This window comes from Bos grunniens, chromosome 2 (genome assembly GCF_055505025.1).
Source record: "Bos grunniens cultivar Pamir isolate PY7600 chromosome 2, Bosgru_T2T1.0, whole genome shotgun sequence".
Lineage (NCBI taxonomy): Eukaryota > Metazoa > Chordata > Mammalia > Artiodactyla > Bovidae > Bos > Bos grunniens.
In genome coordinates this window covers 106,571,729-106,587,311 of record NC_141166.1, presented here as the reverse complement: position 1 = coordinate 106,587,311, position 15,583 = coordinate 106,571,729, and the positions used below count along the sequence as shown (strand labels likewise).

The following is a 15,583-nucleotide window of genomic DNA, read 5'->3' as shown; positions in this document are numbered from 1 at the left end:
TGTAGATTGAGGAGTGATTTGAACATCAAGGTAAGGCAAATACGTGATAATCAGTGGAAAGTCATTAAATAACTTTAAATGAGAGTTGAAGAAAATTAATTCATCTTACATGAATTAAAAGAAAGAGACAATTGGAAGACAGTAGTACAAGTTGGTAGTAACAGGTGTCAGAACTAGATGGCGATCGTGAAGATGGAGAAGTGAGAAAGGTGAGAACAGTTTTGAAGAAAAATGTGGGACCTGCAGATGGATATGAAAAGAATTCAAGAAATAGGTATAGGTAATCAGTGTTCTGCTCATGATCTAAGCTGGCTGGTGTAGGTTTTAAAATAAAAGCTTATTTTAATGTGTGCTTTGTGTATACACAGTAGAAGCAGCTTTTTAATCTGGATGGTAGGCAAAATATTTGGAAAAGGAGAGGAATAAAAACTTGATTTCAGCTTTCAAATCTTGAATCCAAAGAAATCTAAGTGTATCCACACATTTAAAGTGAAGTATAAAATAAAGACTTATTCATTCAATTGTATTAACAGATGGCCCCATGAGATAAGGTGAGGGGCCATGTGTCAGCTTGGTAGGCTTGCATAGCTCACATCATCTGGATCTGCCTAGATAACTCAGCTGACTTCATTGTTTCATTCTCATTCCCTTCTTTGTCATTAATGGTTTTTACTTCCTTTGGCCCACTTATCACACTGTATTGTAATTCCAGAAGGCCTAGAGTTCTTGATAGACTTTAAACACAGCTCAGAAGCATAAGGAATTGCCTCATCTATTCTTGTTTTCAGACAGTCAAAAAATTTTTTCTGAAAACACATTGGTATCAAATGGCAGGTAGAAGATATTTTGATGCCTGTTGTTTCTTTTAGATCAAGTTGACAAGAATGATAGAAGTACGCAGGTAGAATTCAATTTAGCTATGAATGTTCAAGTCTGAGGCATCATCTGCTACTTAGGAGCATATTAGGGCCTGTCTTTCTCTCTTAGCTATTCATGTGTATCTCCAAAGGGAACTATAGAGAAGGAAGCAAAGACAGTCATCCCTACAGTGTTGCTAAATAAAACAGATTTTTAACGTATGGTCCAGGAATAAAGATAAAAAGGGCAAAAATGCTTCCATTAAAAAAAAAAAAAGTAGATAATTATTTAGCACAGAACTTGATGTAATCACATCAGATTTGGGCACTATCACCCCAAATATGGCATCTCTCCTTTTCTTATTTTCCTAAGAAACTGATTTCTACTATGTTTCATTTAAAATAAGTTTATCAAATTAAACTCAGTAAATGAAACAACTGATATGACTGGAGCTTGAAATAAGCTATGTGATGATCTAATGAAATACATGATGCTAAATTGTCTTGCTTCTTATGCCAAAATTATTATTAGTCATAGTGATGCATGAATAATTAAGGACAAAATTATTTAGGTATTTAACAATATTTTTATATTTATACACCTGAATTTTTTTAGTTTATTAAAATATATCAGTCAATCAAATCAACTCTTGCCCCAATATTTTAGTTTCATTCTTTAATATATTGCTTTGTTTAATGAGTTAATCTTCTCTGGTAGGATTTCTTACTTCTCTTTTTCTAATAAACAAATTTTATGGCTTCATCTGGCAGCAAATTCCTCTGCTTTTGTTTTCCCTTTAAACTTTTAGTACTTTCTCCTCTCTTTTAAAAAACTTTTTATCTTTGTTATATTATCTATATTCATTTCTCTAAATGTATGCTTATGAAAGAATATATTTCATTTTAAGACTTTATTTTGCTTTTAAATATCTTAGAATAGTCTTGATATTTTAAAAAAATAGAATCACTGAATATCACTAGGGGGATAATGTTTTTTCTTTTAACCAACAGGAATTCTGACTTTTCTTTTTTTCCATTTGTGTATTAGGTGGTTGTGAATGCCCTTTTAGGAGCAATTCCATCCATCATGAATGTACTTCTGGTTTGTCTTATATTCTGGCTAATTTTCAGCATCATGGGCGTAAATTTGTTTGCTGGCAAATTCTACCACTGTGTTAACACCACAACTGGTGACATGTTTGACATCAGCGAAGTGAATAATCATTCAGATTGCCTAATACTAATAGAAAGAAATGAGACTGCCCGATGGAAAAACGTGAAAGTAAACTTTGATAATGTAGGATTTGGGTATCTCTCTTTGCTTCAAGTTGTAAGTGAACACTCTTTTCTCTGAAATGTGTTTATTGTCTGGAATAATAACAAAGTGATGACATACAGCTGTTGTGTAGTACTAAGAAGAAAATTTATATATCCTTTTTTCTAATTTTGATTTATTAGTACGTTTATGAGCCCAGATGGGTGGAAGTGTCAGTATATTTAAACAGTGCAGACACAGTTTCTCATATGAACAAATTGATGACTAAATCAACAAATTTGCTAATATTTTTCCTATTGCAATTGGAAAGCTTGGTTCACTGATGGATCACCCCCTCCCCTCAAACACACACCCTAAACACACCTGACTGGATTGTAACAAATTGGTGAGAATTAATTGCTACTGAGTTATATCATTTGGATTGAAGATTGGGGAATGATATTTAGGCTTTAGGATTAGCTCCTCATAGTGAAATGGAATAATACCAGATAGCACTCAGAAACAGAAATGAAACACAAGCAGCTGTTATCCCATCGCAAATGGCCTTTAGTACAATTATAGAAGTCTTTTTTTCCTCTAAATATTAATGTTTTCACTACTGGGTCTCTAAGACTGAAAAGCCATTCACAATGTATAAAAATATAAAAGATGGTAGCCTCTTGAGCATTTTCATTTGATGCAGCTTCTGACCGCAGCTGCATCACAAAGCAGTGGATAAAAAGAGTCCAGAGTATTTGAAAAACATTGTAAAAATACTGTTCTATTTTGGCCACTGAAAACTCATATTAAAAAAAAAAACCTGCATAAATTTGTTCCTGTAGTTCTATAGTCCTTAGGGCAGAAATCTATTTTATTTCACCAGGATTGTGTTTCCAACTGTTCAACCAGGAGATTAAGCAAGCAAACAAGCTTGCGCTGATCAAAATCCTCCTGCATCTCTTTCAGAGTACTATGGCTCTTTTGCAAGTTCTCTCTACCTTCTTGTTAGAAATTCTTACTTCTCTTGTAGATGTTTCTGATTTATTCTAAATGTTCATGGAATTAAAATAGAGATTTTTAATATTTGGACAAGTATGATTTCTTTGAATATTATAGTAGACACATGATGGTATTTCCTTGGGCACTTACCCTAACCCTTAACTGATAACCACACTTGTAAATATCACTAATATATATCACTTCCTCCATAAAATTGAGAAAGAAAAATTGAAAATTTCAAGCAATCCCTTAAAATGCTAGGGTAAAGATGCTGCACAAAGCCAGTAAATAAATTCTGCTACCAGAGTACTGATTTACACTTGGCTATATATACAGAATCATCTCTCTGTTGGTTAGCAATTCATTGAAATGGTTCCTTGAATCACCTTTTACTGCTTTTGTACCTAGTATATAATGAACTTGTTCTGTCATTGACCTCAGCCATTGACACATTCAAAATTTCCCTCTTTGATAGACAAATAAGTTCTATTTTCTAGCTAAGAGTCTTTGCTTTTTCTTCATTGCCATCGCAAGCACCCATACTTGACTTTCTTCCCATGACATCTACCACTTCATAAGTGTTAGTGTTACAAAAACAAAGATGTGTTAAGATACAGATGCTAAAAGCTTTTTGATAGACTTTCTGACTAAGGAATAATCCTCTCAGGTCCATAGTGTTCAAAACTCATATTCTAGAACAAGTATCAAGTTACTATAAATTATTACACTTGGAATACCAAGTGTCTACTGTACTATTTTCACTTTTCTTACCCAAATTAACTCACTGTCATCAAAAATTGCAGAAAAGAAAGTGGAAGATAGGATTATTTCTGATGTTACGCTTCAAAATTCTTAAAATGTTAGCTGCAACTGACTTTTGGATACCTGTATGATCTTTAGAGTGTTACAATCAAGAGAAATTGTAAGCTTTCAGTCACTTTGATCACCCTGTAGATAGGTGTTAGTGGATGATCATCAGGTCTAAGATGTAGTTGTTTTGCTGCTATGAACATTACTAAATGTGTTGGCATTTGTAAGACTTTCTAAAAGTATTCCACCAAATCTTGATAGCACTTTAAACTGCATGATTCCATTAACTAAAGAACTGAAAAGTATTTGTCAGTTGGTTGTCAAGCAGGAGGATATATCAAAGGACCATTCTATTCATTATATGGTGTAGAAATGAAGAGACTTACTGAGATATTGTTGGTCCAAAATCCATGTAAAATTTGTTTTGAGATATATTTTTAAAATGTTCCTTTTAAAGAAATGTATCAGTAAGGATATTTATTAAATATTGGGTCTGAATTACTTTTACCCCAAAATAAAACATGTATGTCCTTTTTAATAGGCCACATTTAAGGGATGGATGGATATAATGTATGCAGCAGTTGATTCCAGAAATGTAAGTATTCTTTACATTCTAAGTCTTTTCACAATTTTGATTAGACATTAAAAATAATTTAACAGAGCATAGCAGCTAAATGGAATGATTTTACAGTGATTTTTTAAAAAGAAAAAGTATGATTCAAGACTCAAGTATAGCAGTAGTATGCACGCATATAGCAGTATTTATCAGAAATCTTACTAAGATATATCAAAACAGAAGTGCAACGAAAGTAACACAGTCATATATTTAACAACTAACAAATATCCTTCTATTGACTATTTTTCTATTTTGTTTCCTTTCAATCTATCAATTACATACTCATTAATAATTTTGGCATGATAAAACAAATGTGAAGAAATATATGATTGCTATCCATAGTTTACCCTCCATATTGGACAAGTAAAGGATGTTGTCTAGGCAGTGTAAGATTTCTGTAACAGTCACTTTAAAATCCATTCCTTTATGTGATGATACACTGTGCTCAGTCACTTCAGTCGTGTCTGACTCTTTGTGACCCTATGGACTGTAGCCCACCAGGCTCCTCTGTCCATGGGATTCTCCAGGCAAGAATATTGGAGTGGTTGCCCTTCTCTTCTCCAGGGGATCTTCCTGACCCAGGAAATGAATCTGTGTCTCCTGTGTTGTAGGAGGATTCTTTACCACTGAGCCATCTGGGAAGCGCCCTTTATATGATCCATAAATTTACTGGAGCCTTTACAGACTGTTATCATTTCTATGATCAACAGTTTCCTTTAAGTTTCTATCACCTAAGACCTACTTTTTTGATTTTTCCTACTACAGCCTTTTTTAGACTTCAAGAAGAATTAAAATCCATGCTCATTCCAAATCTGCTCTTCAAATTTTGTACAATTTAGTATTTTCTCTTTATCTTTCCATTCTTAGGTCCCATCTGTTTAGCCTATAAACATGATGGATGACCTTTGCCCCCATAATCTTTAAACTGACCTAAGAAGCTCCCTTTTATCTTTCCTGATATACATTTTCCATAAATGATTCTAGTTTTGTGTTGAGTACCTTCCTGATATCCTCCAGAGTTATTTTACTTTGTTATTTTGTTTTGTGTGTTTGGTTGGTTTTTAACTCTAATATCTTTAGGAGGACATGAATATATTAGGGCATTGTCTTATAGTGACTCATTTATGTCTTTGTTACATGCTAAGTAAAAGCTCAAATGCTTATTTCTCATGAGTACACTCTAGAGATTAAATTACTGGTTGAGGATTTAGCAGATGGCATGTCCAGTTGGATGCTAAGTCCCCTTCAGTTGGATCTGACTCTTCGCAATCCTATGGACTGTAGCCCACCAGTCTCCTCTGTCCATGGGATTTTCCAGGCAAGAATACTGGAGTGGGTTGCCATGCCCTTCTCCAGGGGATATTCCCAACCCAGGGATAGAACCCAAGTCTTTAATGTCTCCAGCATTGGCAGGCAGGTTCCTTACCACTAGTGCCAGTTAATGTCTACTTAATCTGAAAAATTCAGTGACTGTTACACTGTTATAGGCAGTGTCAAACTGCCTATTTATTTAGATGTCAAACATCTAAATAAATAAATAACTAAATTGTTTGCTAAATAAATTCACACATCAGGAATGATTATTTCTAAACATAATCTATGCATATTTACTGATGTAAAATGTTTTCACTAGTAATTTTTAAATTATAAAAATGTAGTATGTTAAAAATTGCCAAATTTAGTATACTACTGTTCAAATGGCAACATATTGGTTGTATTTGTAGTTAGAAAAAAAATAATTTCTAAATCATTTTATGGTATTTTTTTACATAACACCTCCTTTTTTACTTAAAAAATTATCCTAAAGGCTAATTTCAGAGATTATTTTTAGAAGTAGCTGATTTATAAGAAATAAAAGTACTGCTTAAGTATTACTAAAAATTTTATTATCTATTCTCATGAAAAAGCAACAATTACTTCCAGCATCAAATGTATTATAATGTCTAAAAAGTATTCTCCTTTGGTAGGTGGAACTCCAGCCTAAGTATGAGGAAAGTCTATACATGTATCTTTACTTTGTTATTTTCATCATCTTTGGGTCCTTCTTCACCTTGAACCTGTTTATTGGTGTCATCATAGATAATTTCAACCAGCAAAAAAAGAAGATAAGTATTTCTAATATTTTCTCTCCCACCAAGATAATAAATCATTTGGAGGGCTTTCAATACCAAATGAGTACTTTAACTCAGAAACCAAATGGGATTATATATTACAATCTATTTTTTGCATGCTTCCTCTCTGCCATTCACTGCCCATGTCTTTGCCAAGAATGACTGTGTTCCTTATTTCTGTGCATAGGCTCACAAAATCTCCTCTTTAAATAAAAACAAACAAACTTCAGGGACCACATTTTCTCTTTTGAAAAAAAAAATAACTAAAAAAGAACTGGAAGAGAACCCAGACATATACCTCTTTCCCAGACTCAGCTTATTGTTTATCCCTATGACATCTCCCCTTAAAATATATTGTCCAACAAAAACCTTTAGAATGCAACAAATTATACATGAGATGTAAGCTTCTTCTGGTGCTTCTTTTCACACTTTAAAATTCTTTATTGGCTCCATTTATATATTCCCACTTCATTCTCCCTGATGTTAATTATAAGCTATCAGTTCTAGCTTTGAATTGAAAGTTCTTTATTAATTAGTATCCTTTATAAAGCCCACTTATTATCTAATTATATATGTACATTATCATAAAATAGAAAGTAAAGAAATATCTTTACTCAGGAATAACCATTATTCACATTTTATGTTTTGCTGTATAAACTTTTTCTACACACATTCTTATTACTGAAATTATTTTATCTATAATTATAAATTATTTTTGACTTAACATATATATTTCCCTTTTTAATCCTTCATATATACATTATCATAATTTACTTAACCATTTCCAAGTAGACTGATGATATAGGTTATTTTTAACCTTTAAGGATTAAATAGTGCCTGGTCAAAACTCTTTGTGCCAAAAAAACTGGAGCCTTTAATGATTTCTTTAAGATAAATTTCCAGAGTAAAGTGTTTTGCTTTCCTACTCATAGTACCAATATGGCTGTGCTCAGGTCACCACTGATACACTAGCATCAAGCATTCTCTCTGTTTTTTGATACTTGGTATTTGATATATGAAAATTGTATTTAATTTTCATTTTCATGTCTTTTATTATTAGTAGGTTTGAATATGCTTTCAAGGGCTATTTTTTGCCATTTATATTTCTTCCTTCATGTACTGACCCTTCATCTCATTTGTTCAGTCTGTTTTCCTATTATATAATTGCTTCCATTGTATGAGGCTCTTTCATTATAGAACATGCCCTCCTTTGTTATTGCTAATATTACTCTGTCATCATTATCAAGCTATTTCATTTCACTTATTAGCTTGAATTCCAGTTATCTGTAACTACTGGCCTGTCACATACCTGTCAAACTTATGACTTTGACTTTTCCCCTAACTCTTCTACCAACTTCCCCAGTTTCCTTTCTAGCCTTTGTTCCAATTCTTGGCAGAGTGACAGTGGCTCTTTATGAGTAACTCGAAACCATCACGCAATATACCTACTTTAACTCTTTGCTACATATGAATAAGAAAATCATTGTCTGAAAATTCTGAAAGACAGTGTGTCTAGTGTAAGGAACCAAGTATTTAGTGACTCAGTGAACCAAATAGTACTACTTCCTGAGTTTACAGTCTTGGGTAAAATACTTAACCTCTCAGTTTGTGGGATTGTTTTCCTCCATAAAATAATAATAAAAATCATAAAGTCAATTTTGGATGATTGAAATAAATAAGATTATAGTATCTAAAACTAGTTTTAATTTTTCACTTTAAAATCCTAGGCAAATAATGCTAATTGGTTGAATTTTGTGTTTCCTTTTTTAATGGTCCCTTTTCTAAGTTTAACATTGAAAGAAGGAAGGTACACAGTTTTAACCAGTTTTTATTTTTCTTTTCTATACTTTGGAGGTCAAGACATCTTTATGACAGAAGAACAGAAGAAATACTATAATGCAATGAAAAAATTAGGATCAAAAAAGCCACAAAAGCCTATACCTCGACCAGGAGTAAGAAATACCAAATGATATGGGGGAAAATGTACAAAAACAAAAATTTGCCTAGTTTTTCTCACAGAAGAGATAGCAGCTAACATTTCTAGCAGCAAAGATTTCTCCCACTTTTAGAGCATCATTAATTCATACATTTTATGGTAATGGTAAAATAATTTTTTACAGGAAGAGGCCAAAAGGAAAAAGAGGAAACAGAAAATGTACCTTTATTGTCAAGTCAATTAGAATTATACAACTAGAATCGAAATGAAAAGCCAAAAGACACATAGGCAGTGTTATGTGCACAAGAAATTTGATCATGTAACTCAAGAGTAGTTGCTGAGTCATGCATATAGAGAAGTAAATCTTTGATAGGGTTCCTGATAAACAAGTTTAACAGTTTCCTGATAAACAAGTTGATGAACTGTTAAGTGAAATAATACCTTACTTCCATTTTATTTTTCATTAGAGGTACCAAGTATTTTGGAGATGAAAAGACTTCTAGTATCTAATATTCATATATATGGCTATGAAGTTAGAAATTACTAATGTCTACAGAAGTCAGAGCCAATAAGTACAATTCATGATGATAAGAAACAGGTGTCATGTTTCCATGACAACCAATGAAACAACTGCTATGAAATAGAGAGCCTTATCCCACATTGTGTTGATTTTTATGATGATGACATGTGAGGTTAAAGCAACCCCTGGGGTGTACTGGGGAATAAAATGTTAATGAACATTCATATTCATATTGTGCTAGCCCACACTTGCTTTCTTGAGAATGATAAAAAAAACATATGCTGTCCTCTGTGAAGGCTTAACACTGAAAGTAGAAATGAGTCAATTACATGTAGGAAAAATGTAAGACAGAAGATATCCTCAAAGTTCTTCAGTGGCCTAGGAAAGTGGGTCAGACAGTGAAAGTGAAGTGAAATTGAAAGTCCCTCCATCATGTCTGATTCTTTGCAACCCTGTGGACTATACAGTCCATGGAATTCTCTAAGCAAGAAGCCTGGAGTGGGTAGCCTTTCCCTTCTTCAGGGGATCTTCCCAACCCAGGATCGAACCCAGGTATCCCACATTGCAGGTGGATTCTTTACCAGCTGAGCCACAAGGGAAGCCCAGTGGGTCAGACAATGGCCTGCAATGAATGACAGTGGCAAAATCACAGATCAGTGAAAAGCACCATGGGTTTTTGACATCAAAGCATAAGGAATGTCTTCCGGTTTGATTATCCCTGTGTAGGCTCAGCATTCTGTGTGTGACAATATCAGCAAAGACTGCTTGGTGGAAGAACATCACTATTGCCACACAGGGACTTTAAACGCATAATGTTATAGCTGTGTGTGGCCTCTCAGAGTAGTGTGTAATAGTATGCAGTGTTTCTTATCAGAAGTCCCTTTTTGACAAGGGATTGTTATTCTGTGGAATATATTTTGGTAAATAGTAATTTGGATAACTAAATTTAAAAACTTAAATGTGATACACACCATCTTTCACGAAATTCAGAGCCAGTGGTTCTTCGGTACAATCCTAGACAGTACAGAAACTACTTATATAGAAGTTCATGTGTAGAGGGAAACTCCTCTGTCCCTAAAAGCTTTTCTGTTTCTCTACAGAACAAATTCCAAGGAATGGTCTTTGACTTCGTCACCAGACAAGTTTTTGACATCAGCATCATGATTCTTATCTGTCTCAACATGGTCACCATGATGGTGGAAACCGACGACCAGAGCGACTATGTGACTAGCATTTTGTCCCGCATCAACTTGGTGTTCATTGTGCTGTTCACTGGGGAGTGTGTGCTGAAGCTCATCTCCCTCCGCCATTACTATTTTACCATAGGCTGGAATATCTTTGATTTTGTGGTGGTCATTCTCTCCATAGTAGGTAAGAAGTATTTCAAGCCTTTTAGCTCAATAAAAGAGCAATCACATTTAATTTAGAAGTCATCTGATCACTCAGAGAAAACCACTGTGAAAATTCTGATGTTTTTCATTCAGATGTGTTTGTCTTTCTTACAAAATTAAGCTCCTGCTATACACTGAGTATTGTATCCTGTTCTATCCATTTTAGACTAGGTGTATTATTTGTCAATATAGTAAGTCTCAGTCATTTGAACTAGAAATATTCTATTAACTAAATGTGCTATTAAGATCGAAATGTCTTTGACATGTTGAAGTTGAATAGTCTATACAATATGTAAATGACTCTGTTGAAAAAAGGGATAGAAATTTAGTCTGATACTCAGGAGAGACAGTACATCAGAGACATAGAGTCATTGGCATACAGATAAGAGTGGAAGCTGGTACTAATAAGGAAGAATACAGAGTGAAAGAGAGTAAAGCAAAGAACAAAATGTCAGTGAAAATGGTAGGTTCTTTAATGCAGAGTATCAGAGATTTTCTAGATTACCTTGCAATGTATAATAATGATGCACAAAAGAAGTGATTTGGCATGGAACATCATTTCATCAGTCATACACTTCAAAGCCTGGAATGTCAACAGGTCACATGAGCAATAACCCATCTAATTGAAGATACAACTCCAGCCCCAGTGAAGTGAAGAGGTCTGTCTGTGGGCCTAAAGTATCCATTTTTTCCCTAAAGCAGATGATATGATTGAATAAATATTTTACCATCCAATATGGGGCACCTCTGTTGGGCAGATTTTTATGCCATTCCCCCTCTGAAGAAGTTGATCTTTTATCCAACTTATATGTTGTATGTACCCTTTGATTCCCATAGTATTCTGTGGTATTAACTAGTTGTGGATAGGGTACTTAGTTGTATTCACCTCTCTTTCTTTCTCTGTCTCTCTTTCCGTCTCTCATACAGACACAAACATGCTTATTTACTCTTTACAAAATGAGATAGTGTAATTCAAAGATACTTGGTTTCTTGAGCTCCTCTTCAGCTCATTCATTATTTCACTATTTCGAAGGTAAATGGATAAAGACGCTCTAAGTAAGAGGGCTAAGACACAGATGTAGGAAACCAGAAAAAGCATCAGCTTAAATCCTTTTAGAAATGCACCAGAGCATATATAAATATATACATCTATATATGAATATTGTAGTGGAAACTTAGGAAAGCATCATGTTCATGGAGAGATGAATGCATTCAAAACTACAGATAGGTTTATATGGGGAAGGACTGAATACAGGTTATATGATTTAGTGTTTCAGAAAAAAATCATCGTGTTCACTGTATTTTTATAAACATTTCCATATACTGTCAGCTACTGCTCTTCAGACAAACTTGAATTTTTAACTTGTTTTTTTAGATTCAGTCTTTGGATTTTCTGTAAGCAAAACTAGTCTATCAATACCCCTCAAGGATAAAATATACTATAAAATCCTTATTGAATTGAATACTATCTTAGTCACCTTGGAGTTTGCCAGGTAGTGCAGTAGTAAAGAGTCCTCCTGCCAATACAGCAGATGCAGGAAATGTGGGTTTGATCCCTGGGTTGGGAAGACCCTGTGGAGGAGGAAATGGCAACCCACTCCAGTATTCTTGCCTGGAGAATCCCATAGACAGAGAAGCCTGGCATGTTACAGTCCATGGGGTCGCAAAGAGCCAGACATGACTGAGTGACTAACACTTTCACTACACTTTTCAACTGAATTTTAGTACTCTGAAATTTACCTGTGAGCCTTAACAAAATTTGAGTATTAATTTAATGGATAACTTCTTCACTAGTCAGTACCCTCATCTTTTTTGTCCATAGGTATGTTTCTGGCTGAGCTGATAGAGAAATATTTTGTGTCCCCTACCTTGTTCCGAGTGATCCGTCTTGCCAGGATTGGCCGAATCCTGCGTCTGATCAAAGGGGCCAAGGGGATCCGCACGCTGCTCTTTGCTTTGATGATGTCCCTTCCTGCGCTGTTTAACATCGGCCTCCTGCTCTTCCTGGTCATGTTCATCTATGCCATCTTTGGAATGTCCAACTTCGCGTATGTTAAGAGGGAGGTTGGAATTGATGACATGTTTAACTTTGAGACCTTTGGCAACAGCATGATCTGCCTGTTCCAGATTACCACCTCTGCTGGCTGGGATGGATTGCTAGCACCTATTCTCAACAGTAAACCACCCGATTGTGACCCTAATAAAGTTAACCCTGGCAGCTCAGTTAAAGGAGACTGTGGGAACCCATCTGTTGGGATTTTCTTCTTTGTCAGTTACATCATCATATCATTTCTAGTCGTGGTGAACATGTATATAGCTGTCATCCTGGAGAACTTCAGTGTTGCTACTGAAGAAAGCGCAGAGCCCCTGAGTGAGGATGACTTTGAGATGTTCTACGAGGTTTGGGAGAAGTTTGATCCCGACGCCACCCAGTTCATGGAATTTGAAAAGCTATCTCAGTTTGCAGCTGCTCTTGAACCACCGCTCAATTTGCCACAACCGAACAAACTCCAGCTCATTGCCATGGATTTGCCCATGGTAAGTGGTGATCGAATCCACTGTCTTGACATTTTATTTGCTTTTACGAAGCGGGTTCTGGGGGAGAGTGGAGAGATGGATGCCCTTCGAATACAGATGGAAGAGAGATTCATGGCCTCCAACCCATCGAAAGTCTCCTATCAGCCAATAACTACGACTTTAAAGAGAAAACAAGAGGAAGTGTCTGCTGTTATTATTCAGCGTGCATACAGGCGCCACCTTTTAAAGCGAACTGTAAAACAGGCATCATTTACGTACAACAAAAATAAAATCAAAGGTGGGGCTAATCTTCTTGTAAAAGAAGACATGATAATTGACAGAATAAATGAAAACTCAATTACAGAAAAAACTGATCTGACCATGTCCACAGCAGCTTGTCCACCCTCCTATGATCGGGTAACAAAACCAATTGTGGAAAAGCACGAGCAAGAAGGCAAAGATGAAAAAGCCAAAGGGAAATAAACACAAATACATAAAAATCACTGGGTGACAAATTGTTTACAGCCTGTGAAGGTGATGTATTTTTGTCAACAGGACTCCTTTAGGAAGTCAATGCCAAACTGACTGTTTTTACACAAATTTACTTAAGGTCAGTGCCTACAATCAGACAGTGACCCCTTGTTGGAAAACTGTGACTGTGTAAAAGGGAGATGACCTTGACGGGAGGTTACTGTTCTCACTACCAGCTGACACTGCTGAAGACAAGAGACAAAATGGCTACGTAGACTGTAGGGACCAGTTCAAAGGGGTGCAAACCTATAATTCGGGGGTTGTTTAACACGAAAACACTGTAGTGTAGTAATTGTATCCACTCTTTGCATTTCGACTGCCACATTTGTCACGTTTTTACAAAATCTGTTAGTGGATTCATCTTTTTTTTAGTCCATATGTTGTTTATTATATGTGACTATTTTTGTAAATGGGGTTTCTGTTGGGAAATAGATTAAAGGACCTCTTAAACAGGTATGCCACTGGGGGTTATGGCAATCACATGGCCCTCCCATCTGCACAAAGACATGGTTTGCATGAGGGCATGCTACACTTAGAGATCATGCATGAAAAAAGTCACAAGGAACACAATGAGCTCTTAAATTCCATCTATGTTTCTGGGAGGGGTGATTAGGTGATAACTGGAGGTGCTTTGCTGATCTTGTTTTGTCAAATCCAATCCCTAGACCAAGTATGTCATTTTAGGGGGATAGCCCATTAAATCTTAGCAGGTGCAAACTTCACTCAAATGTCAGGAATCTTAAGTGTTACATTTCTGTTTATTGTATTTAAAAAATACTGAATAATGAGTATTGCTTCTCCCTTAAAGACGGAATTGACCAAAAGAACCCTTTATAAATTTCTGCTTAATCCTGCACTTTGTTTAGCCATCTTCAGCTCAGTAAGGTTGACAATGTATATGTTAATGAAATGCTATTTATTATGTAAATAGTCATTTTACCCTGTGGTGCACGTTTGAGCAAACAAATAATGACCTAAGCACAGTATTTATTGCATCAAATATGTACCACAAGAAATGTAGAGTGCAAGCTTTACACAGGTAATATAATGTATTCTGTACCATTATAAATAGTTTGGATGCTATGAATGCATGTTTCTATTACCATGCTGCTGTATCTGGTTTCTCCCACCGCTCAGAATCTCATTTATGAGAAACCATATGTCACTGGTAAAGTCAAAGAAATTGTTCAACAGATCTCATTTATTTAAGTCATTAAGCAATAGTTTGCAGCACTTTAACAGCTTTTTGGTTATTTTTAAATTCTAAGTGGATAACATATGGTGTATAGCCCGACTGTACAGACATGTTTAAAAAAAAAAAAACACTGCTTAACCTGTTAAAATGTGTTTAGAATTTTATAAGCAAATATAAATACTGTAAAAAGTCATTTTATTTTATTTTTCAGCATTATGTACATAAATATGAAGAGGAAATTATCTTAAAGATTGATATCACAATCACTTTCTTACTTTCTGTCCATAGTACTTTTTCATGGAAGAAATTTGCTAAATAAGAAATGAACACAAGATTGGGTAGTTGTAGATTTCTGCTTTTTTATTACATTTGCTACTTTTAGATTATTTCATAATTTTAAGGGGCAAACATAGATTCACAACTGACATCCAAATTATGCTTTGCAAATGGAAAAAAGGTATAAATTTTTATTTACTTTTTGGTAGTGCCTATACTAACTGATTGAAGGTAGTGTTTATTTTTCATTTGCGTCTTTTTTTTCTAACTTCTGTTTATGTTTCCATTTATTTGAAGTCATGCTGCTCTAGATTGCTCTAAATATAATGTGGGTTTCACAGTTTTTTTTTCCCCACAAGAACAGAGAGTAGTGAACTTATGTAGTTAATTACATCAGGATATTTTGTTTCTTACAGAAGCAAACTATAGGCACCTCTTTTTCTTAAAACTACTTAGAATACTTAAACTGTATTCGTGAACTGCATGCTGGAAAATGCTACTATTACCCTAAATGATGCTAACCAACATTAAAAATGTGCAAACTAATAAAGATTACATTTTTTATTTTA

General features: G+C 34.8%; 1 protein-coding gene across 1 annotated transcript in view; it reads left to right on the top strand.

The window, feature by feature from the left end:
* The window catches only part of SCN1A (sodium voltage-gated channel alpha subunit 1), a 224,813-nt gene extending 209,230 nt beyond the window's left edge, over positions 1–15,583 (top strand). Inside the window, exons 24-29 of the mRNA XM_086370732.1 lie at positions 1,906–2,187; positions 4,463–4,516; positions 6,505–6,642; positions 8,496–8,600; positions 10,205–10,475; positions 12,318–15,583. Coding sequence (XP_086226858.1) covers positions 1,906–2,187; positions 4,463–4,516; positions 6,505–6,642; positions 8,496–8,600; positions 10,205–10,475; positions 12,318–13,495 — 2,028 coding nt within the window. The 3' untranslated portion in view covers positions 13,496–15,583. The remainder of the gene's footprint in view (positions 1–1,905; positions 2,188–4,462; positions 4,517–6,504; positions 6,643–8,495; positions 8,601–10,204; positions 10,476–12,317) is intronic.